At 44.0% G+C, this 17885-nt stretch overlaps 1 protein-coding gene across 5 annotated transcripts in view; it reads right to left on the bottom strand.

The window, feature by feature from the left end:
• Positions 1-17885, bottom strand: part of ZNF516 (zinc finger protein 516) — a 104607-nt gene that overhangs the window by 13907 nt on the left and 72815 nt on the right. For all 5 annotated transcript variants that reach the window (XM_061995821.1, XM_061995826.1, XM_061995822.1 and 2 more), the window contains exon 3: positions 464-1936. In XM_061995821.1, the coding sequence (XP_061851805.1) occupies positions 464-1936 (1473 nt within the window). The remainder of the gene's footprint in view (positions 1-463; positions 1937-17885) is intronic.

Genomic DNA, 17885 nt, shown 5'->3' with positions numbered 1-17885 from the left:
CAAGTGATTATCTCTCTGTTGTTGGAAGACTTGTTTGCAGATGAAACTGAACAAAACCTCCAAAATAACATCACAGATAAGCCCCAGAGGATGTTTACTTTGCCCGAAGCAAAAAAGATGATGATTCCTGCCAGCACCAGCATATCAGGGGGATCTTTGTGTGACAGTACATCTGTGTAACTTTATCCTGCTTTAAGCGAGGGTACAAAGGAACAGTAATACTCCAGGTGGAACCAGATACATTTAACCTGTGACAGGAATATCATACGGTGCAGGAGGGAGGATGCTGCAGTGTTAAGAGATCAGTAAACAAACCTATTCAAGCCTATCCAGAAACGATAAAAACAATGAACAGCTAAAGGGAGAGTAGGAAGAAACTGTGCAACTGCATGTTGTGCCTTTGAGTGAAGCAAGAACAAGCAAGCTGTATCCTCAGCTACGGAAGGGTTAATGAAAATCTTACCTGTGTGATCCAGGACGGGGCTGTTGGCACCGCAGGTTTGGTACAAGGAAGCAAGGTCCTTTGGAATGTATGTTTTAAAAATATTTAAAACGTCCAAACGTTTCTCGTGCCCATCTGACCCTAGATCCTGTTTGCTGGAGTGTAAAGCTGGAGAAACTCCCGCGGCGCTAGGCTGGGCCTGCAGCAGCGGACTCGCTCGTGCCACCGCTGTGCAGTTTGCCAAAGTCCTCATCTCATTCCCAGCCTTCACGTGAGGCTCCCTCTGAGGCACTGATGGCTCTTCGTGTTTAGTGTACTGCTCACTTTTACACAAGGGGTGATACTGCGGGTTGAATTTGGCCTTCATGGAGTCAGACACACAGTGCTTCCCTAGAGGGGCAAAACTAGTACTTCCTTGGGGAACTACGTACTTTTCCGCTTGCTTACTGTTACTGGGCTGCGTGCTGGGCCTGGATATGACCGTCTGAGTGGGCGTTACACTTCTGCTATAGGCTGCCATTTGCAAAAGTTTGGAATTCGCTTCGTATTTACTTTTTTGTTGTGCTGCTATGCTGTATTGCTCCTGGGAATGGTTTACCTTGGGCTGTCTGTACCCATCTAGGCTTGCTAAGCGTGGACCACAGTGACTGAAGGCATGACTGTCCTTTGACTGATGCGTACCTCCGGACTTTGCAGTCACCCCGACAGGAAGAGAGCTGCTCTTGGGCCCTGGCAACGCACTTGGCACTTGAGTGCGCGTAAATCTGGCAATGGGCAAAGGCTGGCATTCTTTACCACCAAGAACAGGAGGGGGGCCAGTACGCCCACTCCTCGCCAGAAAGACCAGGTTGTTTTTAATACTCTTGAATCCATTCTGTTGAACCCAAGGGGGGACCATCGAGTTACAGCTGATTTTGTGCAAAATTCTTTTGTGCATCCACAGGACTTCAGGGTAGTAGGTCTTGTGACTGCAGAAAGGACAAGGGTAGACAACTAAAGTAGTCTGCGATGATGTATTCAGAATTTTATTGCATGAACTATCCCTTGTTGATTTTTCACTCAAATCGAGTGCAGCTACTTCTTGAGCTTCATCACCTTTTTCTACCAGAGGGTACTCGATGTGCAAGTCCAGCAAGCTTTCTCTAGAGCGACTAGCCTGCACTTCAAGCGACGTTTTCAAGTCCATGACCATGTTTGCAGATATCTGACCCATACCTGAAGCAAAGCTAGCAATGCGACTGGAGCAAGGAAGCCCTTGGCTGCGGTGAAATGCTGGCATCTTTACGTCTGCAGAATATTTTACATCTTGGTATTTAGAAAAGGGCTCTTTGATGACACTCTCCAGTGCTGATACCAGGGCAGGAATCTCTTGTTTAGACTCCCTAGCCTCATTTTCTCTGGCATTGCGGCTTCCTAGCTTTGGAAGTTCATCCAACTGAGACGTTACCATTGGGGTTCCTTCTTCAGAAAAGTTGCAGTGGTATGGCTTTTCATCTGAATGGGACAAATAAAAACACATCGTTGTCATTTTATGCAGAAAGGGGCCTAAAATACAAAGCAGAGCTCAAGATTAGAATAAGATAGCAGGAGAAAAAGCAAACTTTGGTATTAGTATCGTAACAACATACTACAGACCAAATGTATTACAGAAGCAAGAAAATCTTGAAATAGGACACAGCAGTCCAATCTACTTTCAAAGATGACCACAAAGTCTGGATAAACTTTCTAATGCTGCATATTCATGACATTTTGAAGAAAGACTTAATTTAATAATATATGCATGTTAAAATCCCAGGACTGCAAGAAAAATAAACAAATACGCAACTATTTAATGCTTTAACAAAAGCAAACAGAGCCAGGTAAGACTGACCTAGTTAAAGGTCTGTCATTGCTTCCATTACAAGTGCCTATTTTCAAAGGCTTATAGCTCGGCAATAAAAATTGGCTCCACACAGCAACCAAGCACATAAGCAGGTACAAGATACCGAATGAATTGCTCACTTAAAGGGGGCTTTTGCAGTAGCCAAGTATAAAGGATGACTTATGGAGGATGTAAATTTTGACTTTTTCTTCCATTAGTTCAAAGCAGACACCATTTTTTTAACATAACCTTACATTCCCATCAAACTTTAGGAAAATTTCACGACTGCTCAATTCACCGAGTGAGAAGAACTCAACATTTTCAACCATTTAGAACAGAGAATTCAAACCAGACTTCAGATTCTTCTCGTTTTCGTCTTCACTTCTCATCTCTCCAGAGTAAATTTATCTACCTAACTACCTAACACACGTCCTGGAAAGGGAACATACTGGGTGGCAATTAAAGCCATTTAGGTGAAAGAGAAGAGCAAGATTTGTCTTGATGGGAGCGTGGCTACATCTGCCCACTCTCTCAATGCCAGACTCTCAGAGCTGCTGATAAAGCTGTTGAATCCCTCCAAATCAGTTCACAAATCAATTCCACAGAGATTTTTAAGACAGCAGTAAAGCTCACTGCACTGAATCCATTTAACATGTAACTGAATTGAATCATCTGACAAACTTTCAGTTTCAATTAACATGTAGTTAATGAGCCACTGCCAGGCAAGTGTAAGGAGACCATGCTCCATCTAAAATGTCACCAGTCCGAAGTGATCACTGCATCCATAGGAGGGGTGAGAATGGGAAACGAGTGAACTGTTCTGAGCTGCATATCCACTCACATCAACTCAATAATGGTTAGCGCTTCAGAAAATCAAGTGCTGTTCGTCAGTGCAGTGCCACAAGGCGTTATTGTGCATGGCGCAATGCAAGAAGCATGTCTTTGGCTGGACTTTCATTGCAAGTGAAGTCTACTTAGCTACTCACCCTCAACTCAAGCAAAAAAAAATCTTAATCTTTTGTTTAATTTGAGGTAATTAGGTGAAAAATAACCCATAGATTTGCAGCCTTGCCAGGGCTCAGTGCTCACTCCCCTAAGAACATTTTCTTTTCAAACTCTCTAAGGCGCTAAACTTCACCGGAAAGAAACTCCACAACCCAGAAAGCTGGGTTTTTTCTGTGATGCAGGGGTAAGGTTTTGGGAAAGCACGTGCACAGCACTACTAGCCAAATCTACGGTTTGAAACAAAGATACTGCATATAGCAGGGAAATCTGACACTGCACATCTGTGTTATATTCCAAGCACATCTGTCAAAGCCCCAAATACTTGTGCTCTTAAATAAGTTTTTAAGGCTTCTCTTTATGACCACAAGGAGAGGCTCCTTTAATCACCATAGTAAATAACAAAACAAGGCAAAACCAAATCATTTGGTGGTAGCAGCACTGGGCAGAGACTGAGCTGACCTACTGGCTATAGTGAGCAGAGAGGGGAGGTGGCGGACCACTGCCACCCCAGCTGGGGCCTGTGGAGCTGGGAGGCTCCAGCATGACCCTCCTCAGGCCCCCTATGCTGCGGTGAGGAAGGGATGCAGCGTGGGGCACAGCCCCGCCACTCCCGAGTAGCTCTGCCTGCATACATCGGACACTGCCCAACGCTTCCCGGCTCGGTCAACATCTACGAAACGCGTTGTTTCAGCAAAGAGGACAAAGTCAAATGGACTGTAAGGTGGCACGGGTTAGGTCTGGACTGCTCAGTTTATGCCAGTACTTGGGTAGGAGGGGAGAAGGAGGAGGAAACAGAGAGACAAACCACAGTGCCATGTGCCTCAATAACCACAGGTATGAAGGCTGGGACTGCAAAACCTTGAGGTGGCTACAGTTCTTTTCACCCTATTGCTTTAGCGCAGCCATCAAAGAAAAAGGGATTTTCCAGTGGAAAATGTAGCACAGGGAGCAGGAAAATGATGAAGAACTATCTGAGGCATATCCAGGCCTGCAGTTGCCACAATGCTGAAGGCATATGCTGTCAGTACCACATATGAAAATTCGTAAGGTTATTAGAGAACATAGCTTCTAACATCTCTTCACAGTCATCTTGTTAGATTCAATTCCTCTGATGTCTCACAAACAGTGCTGAACACATTAGGAATAACTTTAAAAGCTTAGATTTAAAAGGGATCCTCAAGCGCAGCATTTGTGTTAATTGTTCAAGCTGCTCTTCTAGCAAAAAAAAAAACAAAACAAAACACCAAAATAGCCCCACTCCCACGCCCTTCCCCAAGACTTGGACAGACACACTTTCCACCTGAAAGCCAAATTCTGCTTCTTGACCAGCAAGTAGTACAGTCTAAGATTTCTCCCTAGCCCCATCCTACTGTCCACCAGGAACACGACACTCCAGATACAGCAACTAAGCCCCAGGCTGAAGTGCAGCCACGTGCCCTCCTTCCCATCACGGGCAGTGGTCAAGGCTGGCAAAAGTCGGGAGGGTGAAAGAGGATGCAGGCAAAAACCAGAGGAGACCGTATGCAATCTGATAATAGAAGCAGAATCTACATTACAGAAAAATAGATTAAATAGATTAAATTTATTTCTGCCTGCTCCCAGCCGCTTGCCCCAGCCGAAAACTGAGGCAATTCTCTTAAATCATTGGTATAAAATATTGCTCTAACCAGCATAGTACAGGCATTAATGTCACCAGAAACTTTCGAGATTTTATTATGGCCAGGTCAAAGCAAAAAGCCATGAATGGGATGCCTTTTGCATGATCTCCAGAGACTATAACTCACATTCACCATTGAAAGAGTTCTTGGCTAAGTGTGCTCTCACTTTTTATTCTACGGTCACTGTCATCTCCTACCTCACTTTTGTCTCAATTTCTTTGTTTCTTACTCAGAACAGCCGTTTACTTATTGTACTTAAGAGTGAGAAAGGTCCTTTTACTACATTCCTGATATGTTAGTTTTTCTGTGCCATGGATACCCAGCCAAAAGCTCACATAGTGGAATTTTACAAGGTTCCCAGCTAGGAGGCAGTTGCTGATGCCATTTCATGCCTTCACTTTGGCCACAGCTTCAAGTATCAATGGCATCACAGGCCACAGGAGAGCAAAGCAGGACAGCATTAAACAAACTTCTAAGAAGCCACGGTTTAGAAACACTGGAACATTCAGGGATTCAATCTGCTCTTCAGAAATGTATCTAATTGCCATCACTTCGTATTGGTCTTAAACAGGCCAATACAAGTGACTCTCTTTTTCCCACAAACATATATCCCTCTCCTCTTTCTCACCCTCACTTGCATCAACTCCACTTGTTTCCTTCACAGCTCTGTTTCTCCACAAAACTGAATTTCAGAGCAGGCTGCACAGCTGTTTTAATTCATGAGGCTTCCTATAAAGTAAACCAGGCTACAAGCCTGAGGACAATGAAACCGTGATTTCTATTCAGAAGAGTAGAACTGGCTAGAAATTGGCCCCTTTTCTGGCTAGCATTACAGCACTAGGAGTTGAAGGGAATGGAACAGATGTGAAGTGTTTGATTTTTAGTAAACATTTGATAGTGATTTGCACTTTGAGATGAATGCTGTGGCTCCATTTGAAAACTGTCTGCAAATAAATCATGATAAAAGCAAAGGACGACACTGGAAGAAGACACAATATTGCAAAGACCTGTATTAAGTCTTATTTCACTTGGTATTTTCCTTAATGATCCAGAAGAGACCCTAGACAACATGCTAATTCAAATCTCTAGGAAATACCACATTTGGAGGAGCTGCAACAATCATGGGGATAAGATAATAATGCACATGGACTTAGAATAGAAATGCAATCTGAAAATAATTAAATTAGATTCATTCTGGGAAAAAAGAAGTCGGCTAAGACAAGTGGAGGGAAACGATCTAAAAAAACCCCATGCAGTGGGAGGGCGAAACCTGGGAAGCAGCAATGTTGAAAGTAACAGATGTTACAATAGACAGCAAGTTAAATATGAATGTACTAGGTGAGGTTCGTCAGCTTATCTTTTACAAATAAAAGATGCATTATAAAAATAAGACTATCCCTTTTATATGATGGCCCTGCTGATTTGATTGAGTTTTTATATATAGTATATATACCATTGTAATGGGTGCTATGTAAAAGCCCACTGTAAACAGAATACAATGAGATGCAGAAGGGGAAGAAAGGCAGCAGGTTTGCAGAAAAAGTCACGGTCTTTTATCTTGTGAAAGGAAGGTCCAACAGAAACACTCCATGCCACCAGAGTATCTCTGCATATCTGCAAATACATGTAAGTCAGGACTTCAGAGAACTTCAACAGAAAAGAGTTAAATGTCCCTCACACGGCTGAGGGAACATGGGAGGGTGACAGGCCAACGCCTGCAGCCTCCGTAGGAGCAACAAGCTCGAAAAGAGAGAATTATGTCTATCACAACAACCAGATGTAATTGCACACAGGAAAACTCATGATAAACAGGCAAAACAAACAAACATCAAACCCCAAACAACTATGTATATTTGCTACTTGTAGAATATATGTCAAAGAAAGAGGTGTAACAGGACTTGGGTTCTAAAACCTGTACGGACAAAACACAGATTATCAGCACATGATAAAAGTTCATCCATTTCACAGGGAGGCAGAAAGCATGATTTATTCCTTCCCTTCATCCTACCAGCACAGCAAACCAAAACCCCTCGTGAACTATATCCACATATCCACACAGTACAACTACGTTGTACATATATGCCAAAACCAGTCTTTCTTTAGTAGTAATTCCGTAAGTGGTTAGCTCAGGAAAAGACTCCCAGAGCATTCAACAGTGATACACTTCTACAAACCCTCTTTGGTTTTCGTACAGCACAAGGCCAAGTGCCAGAAAGAGATACTGGGAAGAAAAAATTACGCTGTTTTGATACGAGATCCAGCTCATCTACAACGCTCCCTTTGCTTTACACATTGTTGTTAGATGATTTCCAATGCAGCTACTCCAGCTTCCCAGTCATTCAGAAAAAGAGATGACCAAGGATCAGACTGGAGTACTCAGTACTGCAGGATGGGGCGGGTGAGCAGGTGTGATACCAGAGGGTAGAAAGCTCACCATCAACTAATATCCCTGCTTCCTCTCGGACTAATTTCAGAATTGACAGTGAGTGTTTCTGGCTGAGGTTTGACATTTTTTACAGGGCAGAAACTCAACATGGCTCTGAGATTGAGATGCTGGCTGCTACAGATGGTTTATCAGTCAGCCAGCTCAGCCCAGCCCTCGGGGGGGGGGTTTCACATTGGCTATGGGAGAGGGAAAGGGGAGTAATGCAGTCCTGAGCCACTGCCTGGGAGCATGTGGAAAACAAGTCCCTGGTGCCCCAAGAAGTCCTGCCTCTGGTCATAAGCAAGGTGTTTCTGGTTTATACTGCACTTTTCTTCCTTATTACTTTTCAACAGTTCTTTTTTACTATTTTTGCTATGGCTAGATGCTGGGTAGTTACCTTTTCACTTCCACACCATGAGCTACACATTTCTAACATAATATTTCCATTCTTAGCAAGCAGTCTTCAGTACTGTTTGCATTTATGATCTCCTTTCACCTTTTCTACATCTAAACCTAAAACAGTTCCTAAAATACTAAAAAACCTAAATAATTCCCAAAATGACTTCTCTTTGACTTTTACTCTCGCATCTGACAATTTCAGGCACAACAGCAACTGTCAGCTTTCAACCAAGTATTGCTTGGGAAAGGATGCCAACTATGAAAAAACATGATCTCATAAGCAGAGAAAGAACTGCAGTTTTGTATCCTTGTTTTTTTAGAGTGGGCCCAGGGAGGGGAAATTATTTTCTGACCAAAGCAATTGTAATTCTCTAATGAAATTTAGCTTATTTTTTCTTCCCAAATGGTACTACTGCCATTGCCATGATGATTAAGTAACTAATGCTTAGAAGTCTAAATTCAACTTTTTTTATGATCATGCTGTTTTTCAACTGATTTTCTTAGACATTTATTTTCAGACTTCCCTCTGTTCCTTGAATAACAACATATGGATTTATTCCAAAGTCCTGTTTGCTTCATTTTGCTAACTTTACCCTCCACAATTTCTAACTTTACCTGGAAGTTACTTTTTAACCGTGCTGAAAGCCCTCATTACACTGTTCACCTCCTTCCCTTGGCAGAAGTGGGGACATTTCAGGGGCTGAAAGCCCAACAGGCCAGTTCAGCTCACCACTCCTAAAACTCCCCAGTTGCCATTCGACTAATCTCTCTGGCATTGTCTGGGAGAACACCTGCTGCTTGTGAAAACAAAACCTACTGAGCCCTTAGAATCCAGGCAGCAAAAAACATGAATAGGCAATCACCAAACTAATTCAATAAAGTTTATTTGGTTCTAGACTTCACATCTTGAGGCTTTAAAATTATTTTAGATTATTATTATCATCATCAGAGATCCTAACTGCATTAGTTTTGCATTTTTGAATGAATCTGAAAGGTCAAGGTGATTCGACAAAAAGCACCAAAATTTTAGTTGATTAAATTTGAAACTTAACCTTTTAAGATGAGTGAAATCTGAGTCTGAGAACTGTTATGCTGGAGCGCACAAAGGACATCTTTCTACAAGATACAACCCTAACTCAGTCAAATTGCAAATTTCTTCTAAAAAAAAATTTAAAAGAAAGTGAGGCCTGGAATCATCTCTCAGTCTGCACAGCCACAGACACAAATGCCAGTGAGGTTACTGGAACTTCAAGCACAATCAGAGAATAGTCAATATCAAAGTAACTGAGGAACTAGGCGGAAGAGAGTAGGTCCAAAATCTGTCAGGCTGAAGTATACATTTTTAAGTACCAGAGGTATGAAGTTCACAAGTGAACTCTTGTCTCTCCAGGTACTTGCATATCATTATTCCTTGATGAATATTTGGCTTTCTTGTTACCTAGGGTACTGATGCTGCAAGCTGCTCAAAGCCCAACTATCTGCAAAAACTTCCATGTGCAAATTACTCTCCCCTGGTGTAGTGTCTTTTCACCACTCTCAGCTTTGCATAGGTGCACCTCAAGTGCAAAAAGCTTTGTGTTGAAGTCCAAATACAAACTCTCTTGTTACCCTGGGTGCTTTGGGATCTGCCTCCCAGATACTAGCCTTTGCAGGTCAACAAAGACTTTACCTGAAGGTGAGGGAAGGAAAGCATCTGTAGTAGGGCATATAATGAAATGAAAATGAAGGTGAGGGTAAGATGGCTGCTGCTGGCAGCATGCCACAGACACGACATTTCTAACATTCATCAGATCTCTCTGCACCTCCTCAGTGGGATTTTTTTCTAAGTCATTATATACATGGTGCAAAGGAACTCTGGGCAGCGACAGAGCTGGCAATAACTTAAAAATCCTTTCACTTCTGTATTTCCCAGAGAGGTCCATGAGAGTAATCTCTGCCCAGCAGCAGCGGAAAAGCCCCACAAAATTACATGTACTTATCTGCAGGCAAAGCTGTAGCTCCTGTTATCAGCATATTTCCGAGTGCCTTTTTCACCCTTGATCCACACTAGCTTGACCCAAGGGTAATTAAGACTTTGGTGGGACTTCTGCCAGTTGAGAAGAAAGCTTGTTTTTTAAATAAAAGAGCTGAGTGGAGGTGACATCAGTCTGTCCAGTCTCACAAAGCAAGGTTGCAACTAACATATCCAACCCCCCTGCTGTTGCTGCATTCTTCCCACATCTCCAGCATGGCCCCTTCTGGGACTGAGGACCGGAGTTCGCAGTTGTGTCCCACGGTCCCTCTTTGTTCTGTGATGCTCCAAGAGCATCCTCACGTCTTCCCATCACACACAGGGCTGCTCCACCTACATCTGGGCAAAGCACAGCACCAAGAAACTAAAGTGAGTTGCCACGTCACATATGTTTTTTGCAATTCAGTCCTCAGCTCACAGAATATCAAACCTGCTTTTCTTCCTGTAGGAAATATAAACACCGAAGCACATAAGTGGGTGTAGGAGAAAGGTCCATCACTCCTACTCATGGACTGAACTGGAGCAAAGGCACTACATCAGCTTAAAACACATACCATCACAGTTACACAAGACTGAACAGGAAGTACTTGTCTGTAAATTACAGGTAGAACAAACTGAGAGAGAGATGAATACATGCACAGGACCAGTACAAGAACACTTGCAGAGACGAGTGCTTGCCAGAATGAAAACTGTACAATTTGGCACTGCCTTAAATGCTGCTGCTTAAAATATACTTCAAGAAAATTATGGGATATAAAACCCCTGGAATGCTCTACAAAATTAAGAAGTGATTAGGCCAGATGACACAAAATTGACTTTAACACAGCTTTGTCGTAATTCCAGAGTTAATAGCAATGCAGTGTGAACTGGTCCAAAATCTAAGCAGGGTACTTCCAGTATGCTCTGTAGCTGCTAGGCATTTCTGTGTGTGTGGCCCTGCCTGTGAAGTCTGATGCAGGTAGAAAGAGGAAAACAGAAAGTGTAAAGCACAGAATGAAAAGTGTGATTGGGTCTGATGCATAAAAACTACTTGGAGAGGAGATGAAAAATTGTTACTTTTGTGTTGGATTTTTTTGGTTTTTTTTTTTTAAAGCAAGAGGCAGCCTGTCTGTACAGCCACTCCAAAAATAGACCCAAACAGTTGTAAATCTTCCTGAAGATTTTATCTTTCATTCCAATAGTCAGCCTTCCCACAATGCATGTTCCAGAGTGTCTTCTTTACCACCACCTGTTCTTCTGTATTCCAGTGCATTAAGGGGAAAGGCTTTCCAGACCAGGAAGGACTGTTAAGCCAACCTACGCGGCTTAACCTTCCTCATCAAATATTTCATTTCTCCTATTGTTTCTAAGCATGGGTAGCATATTCCCATACATCATAATGCCCCTACCTAGAGCTGTTTGGTCTAAAAAGAGGGTACAGCTGTGCTGTAGGCCAGCATTCTGCAGAAATACCTAAGCTACTGCTGGCAAGCACAGTATGTGAACAGAGGTAGCACAGTTATGAAAATAAGGAGCATTGTACGACCTAATTTACCTTGTTTCTTCTGTCAAAGGCCACGCTACCATGGCTGGTGTCTGTTCCCAGACTCCAAGGAGTCAAGGATCTCTACTGTGCACGTCAGTCACACAAAACACAGCGGCACGTCACAGAAAAGGAAACTTAGATTTTAAATAGTACAAGTATTTAAAGATTCACTAATTATACAGTACTTGGACAGAAAACCTGCTTCCTTGTGGTGGTTTTTTTCAGGCTTTCAGAGGAATGAGGACTTTGGAAAGAGAATAAAATATGGCTGGAATAGGAAAACAGGCATTTCAGATCCAAGACAGGCTGGACAGACTAAACCACCACCACTGGAAACTGGACAGCCTTGGTGAGAGGCAACACTGCTACATCACAATTATCACCATCATGTGGTACCACAAGGATGCAGGAGGACAGATGAGGGACTGAGCCCTGCAGGGTGTAGGATGTATAGAATTGCCTTAAGGCACAGCAAGGCTCTAAGCTACTGATAGATCAAAAGTTGTGGGTTTTTTTTAGTATCTCTGCTCTGGCTGGACCAAAGGGAACCAGAGTTCCTGAGGAGGATGTGATTGCAGGCACAAGGGCAGCCTCTGGCTACTTGTCCCAGGTCAACTCAGTACCAACTGCAGTTGAACTGCACCAAACATTCTAAAAATGTGCACATGCCACAGAACCTGCATCCCTGAGCCAAAGGCCTGGACAAGCAGCTCAAGGTCCTGCTCAAAAGACCCAGCTCCCCTCCACCCTGCCTCCAGCTCCACACATCTTTCTGGCATTTGCTCCTATTTGCCCTCCAGGGCAGGGCAGGGGTATCTGCAGGTTGGCTAATTGCTAGGTAAGGAGCCTTTCTTTCCCTTTCTTTTCCAGCGTCCTCCCTTGTTCTTTTGTGTAGTAACAGAGGTAACAATAACTGTGGGAGGCACTTCCAGCAAAGTAAATGGCCTTTCAGACCTGGCTTGAAACAACTCTGTGACAGCCTTACTCAGATCACTAAAGACATCAGCCATTTACTGGCAACTTCCATAATCCCCTTGAAGAGCTAATAGACAAAGCAGGTTGCAACCTACCACCACCAGTGCAGCAGCAGAAAGGGCAGCTGCCTGCAGGCTAAATGCACTCTAAAAGAGATTTGGACTTTTAAGCATTTTTCCTGACACTTTTCCTTTTATATCAAAAAGTAAATTTGAGAGCTTATGAGAGCACCAAAGTTCTGGGTTTACTTAAATTCTTACTTTTGAAAGTCTTAATAATCTAGAAAATTAATAAGGGGGCAAAAAGAGAAGATGTTATTTAAAAGATAAAATATATTTCAGCATTTATTAATCTCTGATGTGCAAGCTTCCAATTTCTACAAACAGGAAGCCTTCTGTTTGGGAAAGAAGTCAGATGAATCCCATGGTTCACAACGTAACTCAGAAAGGTCAGGAGATAAAGCGATGTCTCTAAGATGTATTTAAAAAAAAGAGAAGCTGTCAATCCATTTTAATGAACCTTTCAAATAATAAAAACACTGTTATGCTGGTGGGGGGTGTGGAGCGAGAAATGAAATCCATTTGAAAAACGGCATTAGCGACACATCACTTTTAAAATATGTTTCATAGACAATGAAATAGTAATTCTGCCCCTGTGAGTCATGATTATTTCTGTCACACACTAATTTCAATAAGGGCTATGTTAAAATGTTGAAACATTATTAAGTACCAAAACCAAGTATTGCATACAGAGCACAGGAGCTTCCCAACTTTTTCAATTAGCACCAAGGCTTCAGCTTTGAATGCTGCAGAAGCAAATGAAATGCTGAAAAACACTGCCACAGGCTGGCTTAATTTGGAATTTCTTCTTTTCAAAAGAATTTTAAAAAAAACCAAAAACTCAAATACAAACATCTAGAAGCGCTGGAAAGTACCTCTGATTTTTTTTCCTTTTCCAGTCCTCACTCTGTTACATATCATACAGGCAAGTAGAAGATTAAGTTTAAGGGCAACTTACAAACTTGGTTTGATAGGAAAGAGCTTCTTTCTACAGCTGTAATCTGCAGTAGCCTGCCAACACCATTTTGGGCAAGAGGCTTAGTTAACCTCACTGATGTCTCTTGCCTCAATATTGCAAGCAAGCACCTAGAAAGCAGCATGAAGAATCCCTGTGCCTGCCATGAGATTAACAAAGGAAGATTTTAAAATGCCGATGATTAGCTATCCTTAAACCAAAAGATGCCTGTCACTTCAGCGCAAAGCTTCCCTCCTCAGACATGCAAACCCAGTGGAGATGGAGGAGTGTCCCGCCAGGAACAAGAACAAGCTGTGTTGGTTCTTGGGCAAGGGCTGTGGAGTGGTGTATTTTTGCAAAAAGCAGTAATGACACCTCTCCTCCTGAGGAGCTTCAGTGTTGTTTCCCAGCGTTCAAGTCTTATGGAGATCGGATTTTTTGGACACTCGGGAAGGCCATCTGCTTTCCCAGCAGCACATGATGGCTCTGGTCTGAGCAACTCCAGAAGAGTTGAACAATGCACTGGGGATGAGGAGAACTGAGGTAAGCAAACCATTTCCTCACCCCACTGAGCAGGGGTGAGGCAGGACACTCCCCATCTCAATCACAGTTGACTCCTTAGGAGTGCTTCCAGACAGAAGTAAAGATTGCTTAAAGAAGAAGGGGCTTAATAAATGAATCAGATCAATTTAAATTCTTAAATACCAGAAAACCATGGAGAATAAAACAGATGTTTGTCCAGGTATTTCCAAAACAACTAAGGTAAACAATTCCACGTTGTCTGTGTATGTGTGTGTCCCTAGTACCATCACACAAATAAGTACTTACTACCATAAATACTCTGGCAAAAATACAAAGAATCACAGAATCTTAAGGGTTGGAAAGGACCTCAAAAGATCATCTAGTCAAATCCCCCTGCCAGAGCAGGACCACCTAGAGCAGGAACTCGTCCAGGTGGGTTTTGAATATCTCCAGAGAAGGAGACTCCACAGCCTCCCTGGGCAGCCTGTTCCAGTGTTCCCTCACCCTCACAGTAAAGAAATTCTCCCTTATGTTTCTTTGGAACCTCTTACGTTCCAGCTTGTACCCATTGCCCCTTGCCCTATCATTAGATATCATTGAGAACAGCCTGGCTCCATCCTCCTGACACCTGTCCTTTACATATTTGTAAACGTTAATGAGATCACTCCTCAGTTTCCTCCAAGCTAAATAGCCCCAGGTCCTCAGCCTTTCATCATAAGGGAGATGTTCTACTCCCTTAATCATCTTGGTGGCCCTGTGCTGAACTCTCTCCAGCAGCTTCCTGTCCTTCTTGAACTGAGGGACCCAGAACTGGACACAATATTCCAGATGCAGTCTCACGAGGGCAGAGTAAAGGGGGAGGAGAACCTCTCTCAGCCTACTGCCTACAGCCCTTCTCATACAATCCAGGATGCCATTGGCCTTCTTGGCCATGAGGGCACATTGCTGGCTCATGCTCATGCTTCTGCCCACCAAGACCCCCACGTCCCTTTCCAGGTACACGGGGTTCTTTTCCAGACTGAAGACTCTACACTTGCCCTTATTGAATTTCATTAGATTTCTCCCCACCCTGACAGACTCCAGCCTGTCCAGGTCTCATTGGATGGCAGCACAGTCTTCTGGTGCGTCAGCCACTTCCCTCAGTTTAGTATCATCAGCAAACTTGCTGACAGTGCTCTCTGTTCCCTCATCAAGGTCATTAATGAATATATTGAACAGCACCAGTCCCAGCACTGACCCCTGAGGAACTCCACTAGATAGAGGCCTCCAACTAGACCCTGCCCCATAGACCACAACTCTCTTGTCTTCTTCCCTTTCACAATGCACCTCACTACCTGATCATCCAGCCCACACTTTCTCAGTTTTGCTGTGAGGATGCCGTGGGAGACAGTGTCAAATGCTTTACTGAAAACAAGATAAACCACATCCACTGCGCTATCACTATCTATCCACCTGGTTACATTTTCATAAAAGGCTATCAGGTTGGCCAAACACGACTTTCTCTTGGTAAAGCCATGCGGACTGCTCCTAATGACTCTCTTGTCCTTTATATGCCCAGAGGCAGCACCCAGGACGAGTTGTTCCATCACCTTTCCAGGGATGGAGGTGAGGTTGACCAGTCTGTAGTTACCCAGCTCCTTCTTCTTGCCCTTTTTGAAGGCTGGAGTGACATTTGCTTTCCTCCAGTCCTCAGGCACCTCTCCTGTTCCTCATGACTTACTGAAGATGATGGAGAATGGTTTAGCAATTACTTCCACCAGTTCCTTCAGCACTCACGGGTGCATTCCATCGGGACTCATGGATTTATGTACATCCAGACCTCTCAACAGATCCTTAACCCACCCCTCATCAACCAAACAAAACTTCTCCTTTAACCTGACTTCCTCTGGAGTCTGGGGCTCCTGAGGACAGTCTCTTGTAGTATAGATAGAGGCAAAAAAAGCATTCGATAATTCTGCCTTCTCTGTATTCTCTGTCACCAGGGCACCCATCTCATTCAACAATGGGCCTACAACGCTTCTAGCATTAGTTTTATCTGCAATGTATTTGAAGAAGCCCTTCGTGTTGTCCTTGACCTCCCTTGCGAGGTATAACTCCAATGAGGCTTTAGCTTTCCTAGTTGCCTCTCTGCATCAGATTAGGCCAATGTCAGAAAATTAAAGCACTTTAAAAATCCTCTTCAAAGTCACAGTCACGTTAAATCTATTCACTAAAACATGCTTAATCCATGACTTAATCCACCCGCGCACCTGCCTACAGACAAGGGCTGGGTGATAACAAGTCTTTACGGTACAGCCACAGCCATCAAGCCCATTTCAGTTTTAGTTCGTTACTCAAAAGAAACACGTAACTTCTGAAATGAATCAAAGCAATTACAAGAGTTCGCATAGCTAACATGAGTTACCTACCCTCATGAATGAAAACCCCCTATGAGCTTATCATCGCATGCAGCACATCCTTCCACAAACACACCAACGTAGCTCCTGTGACCCAAGGAGCACAGTTAAATCAGATTTCTACAACACATCGCCTACACCAGAACTCCAGTATTTTCACCGTCACTAGAGGTGGTGTTATTTTCCCAGCACGCCGGTGTCAGTCCGTGGCTCGGTAGCAAGCAGCCACCGTGCAGCCGCGGACTGCAGAGCTGGCGAGCGGGCCGGCAGAACGATGGACGAAGGGGAGGGGGAGAAACTCGGCGCCCGCCGCTCCGTTTCACCGCCGCCAGGTGGCGCCGCCGCCCAGAGAATGAGCCTCCTGCTGCCGCCGCCGCCGCCGCCCGCCCCGCCCGGAGCCGCCGCGGCCTTGGGCCAGTCTCCAAACACACCCCCTGCAAACGCTCCTTGTCTTGGCAGCACCTTGTCCGGGTGCTGCCTGAGCCTCCTGCTTGAAAATCTTACCCACTGTGCAAAAACACCCCCAAACATCAAAAACACCCTAAAACCCCACCAAAAAGACTGCACAAGCGAGAGCACTCCCACAGCTGCTGCTCAGGACCACCAGCCCTCAGCATGGCTAACCCACACAGGCAGAAGCCTCCCCTCCATGCGAATGCACTCCTCCAGTCACCATGAGCATTGCCATGAGCACTCGTTGCCTCAGTTGGGTCCTCTGTACTTGGGAACACCACCCAGTCGGGAGCAAAATTTAAACATTATAAAGGAGCAATAATTACATTAAAAAAACAAAACAAAAAGCGACCAAACCAACCAACCCAACCCCCAAAAAAGGGCTTACCCCATAGAAACATTCCCAGGTAATGCAGGACATCACTCCCAGAAGCAGCAACCCTCAGTGGGATTCCTCCCTATTTTACCACCCACTCGGGGCAGCCCCATGCCTGCCCCAGATCTGAGCTGATTACACGGACCCTGCAGATCGAACCACTGGCACAAGCATGTGTGAGCATCTACCAATTCACTTCCGAAGCAGAGAGACAGAACCTCCATCTCGCAGTGCTGAAAGATAACTAGCCACAAGACTGCAAAGGAGCAGCCAGCATCTCACATATCTTCCCATGACACCTTTCACCAGCTGTGAATTTGGGAAACTCGGTCCCAAGCTGACCTCCCCCTTCCATCCATAACCAAAATCATCCATGCTGTTATGCCTCAGTGTGATGAGGATTCAGGTAATTCAGTGGTCAAGTGTAACGTGTTTGCCAGCACTCTCAAAACGACAAACACTTTGCTCAGGACTGAGGTGTGCGGACGTGTTTAACGACAATGAGCTACTCATCCTAGGTCAAAGTGTTTGCAACCATCGAGAAAATAAAGAGAATAAAAACCGTCTCACAGATGAGGCTGTGTCTGGTCCAGTAATTTGGGGTTTAAGTACAGAAACATCAGGAACTGAGACAAACTACAGTATTTTGATAGGGTCTTCTACATAATGTGCTGTATTATACCTTTTTTTCTTTTTTTTTTTACCCAAACCCAAACTCCCTTGAAATAAATACCCCCAATTGGCTAATGTAGGTTACTTTACAGGAAGCACTGTGTTCGTGGGTAGCTGAAAAGTATCCATTTCAGGGGAAACGAAATCTCCA

This window comes from Colius striatus, chromosome 4, assembly GCF_028858725.1.
Source record: "Colius striatus isolate bColStr4 chromosome 4, bColStr4.1.hap1, whole genome shotgun sequence".
Taxonomy (NCBI): domain Eukaryota; kingdom Metazoa; phylum Chordata; class Aves; order Coliiformes; family Coliidae; genus Colius; species Colius striatus.
This window is presented reverse-complemented; position numbering and strand designations above follow the sequence as displayed.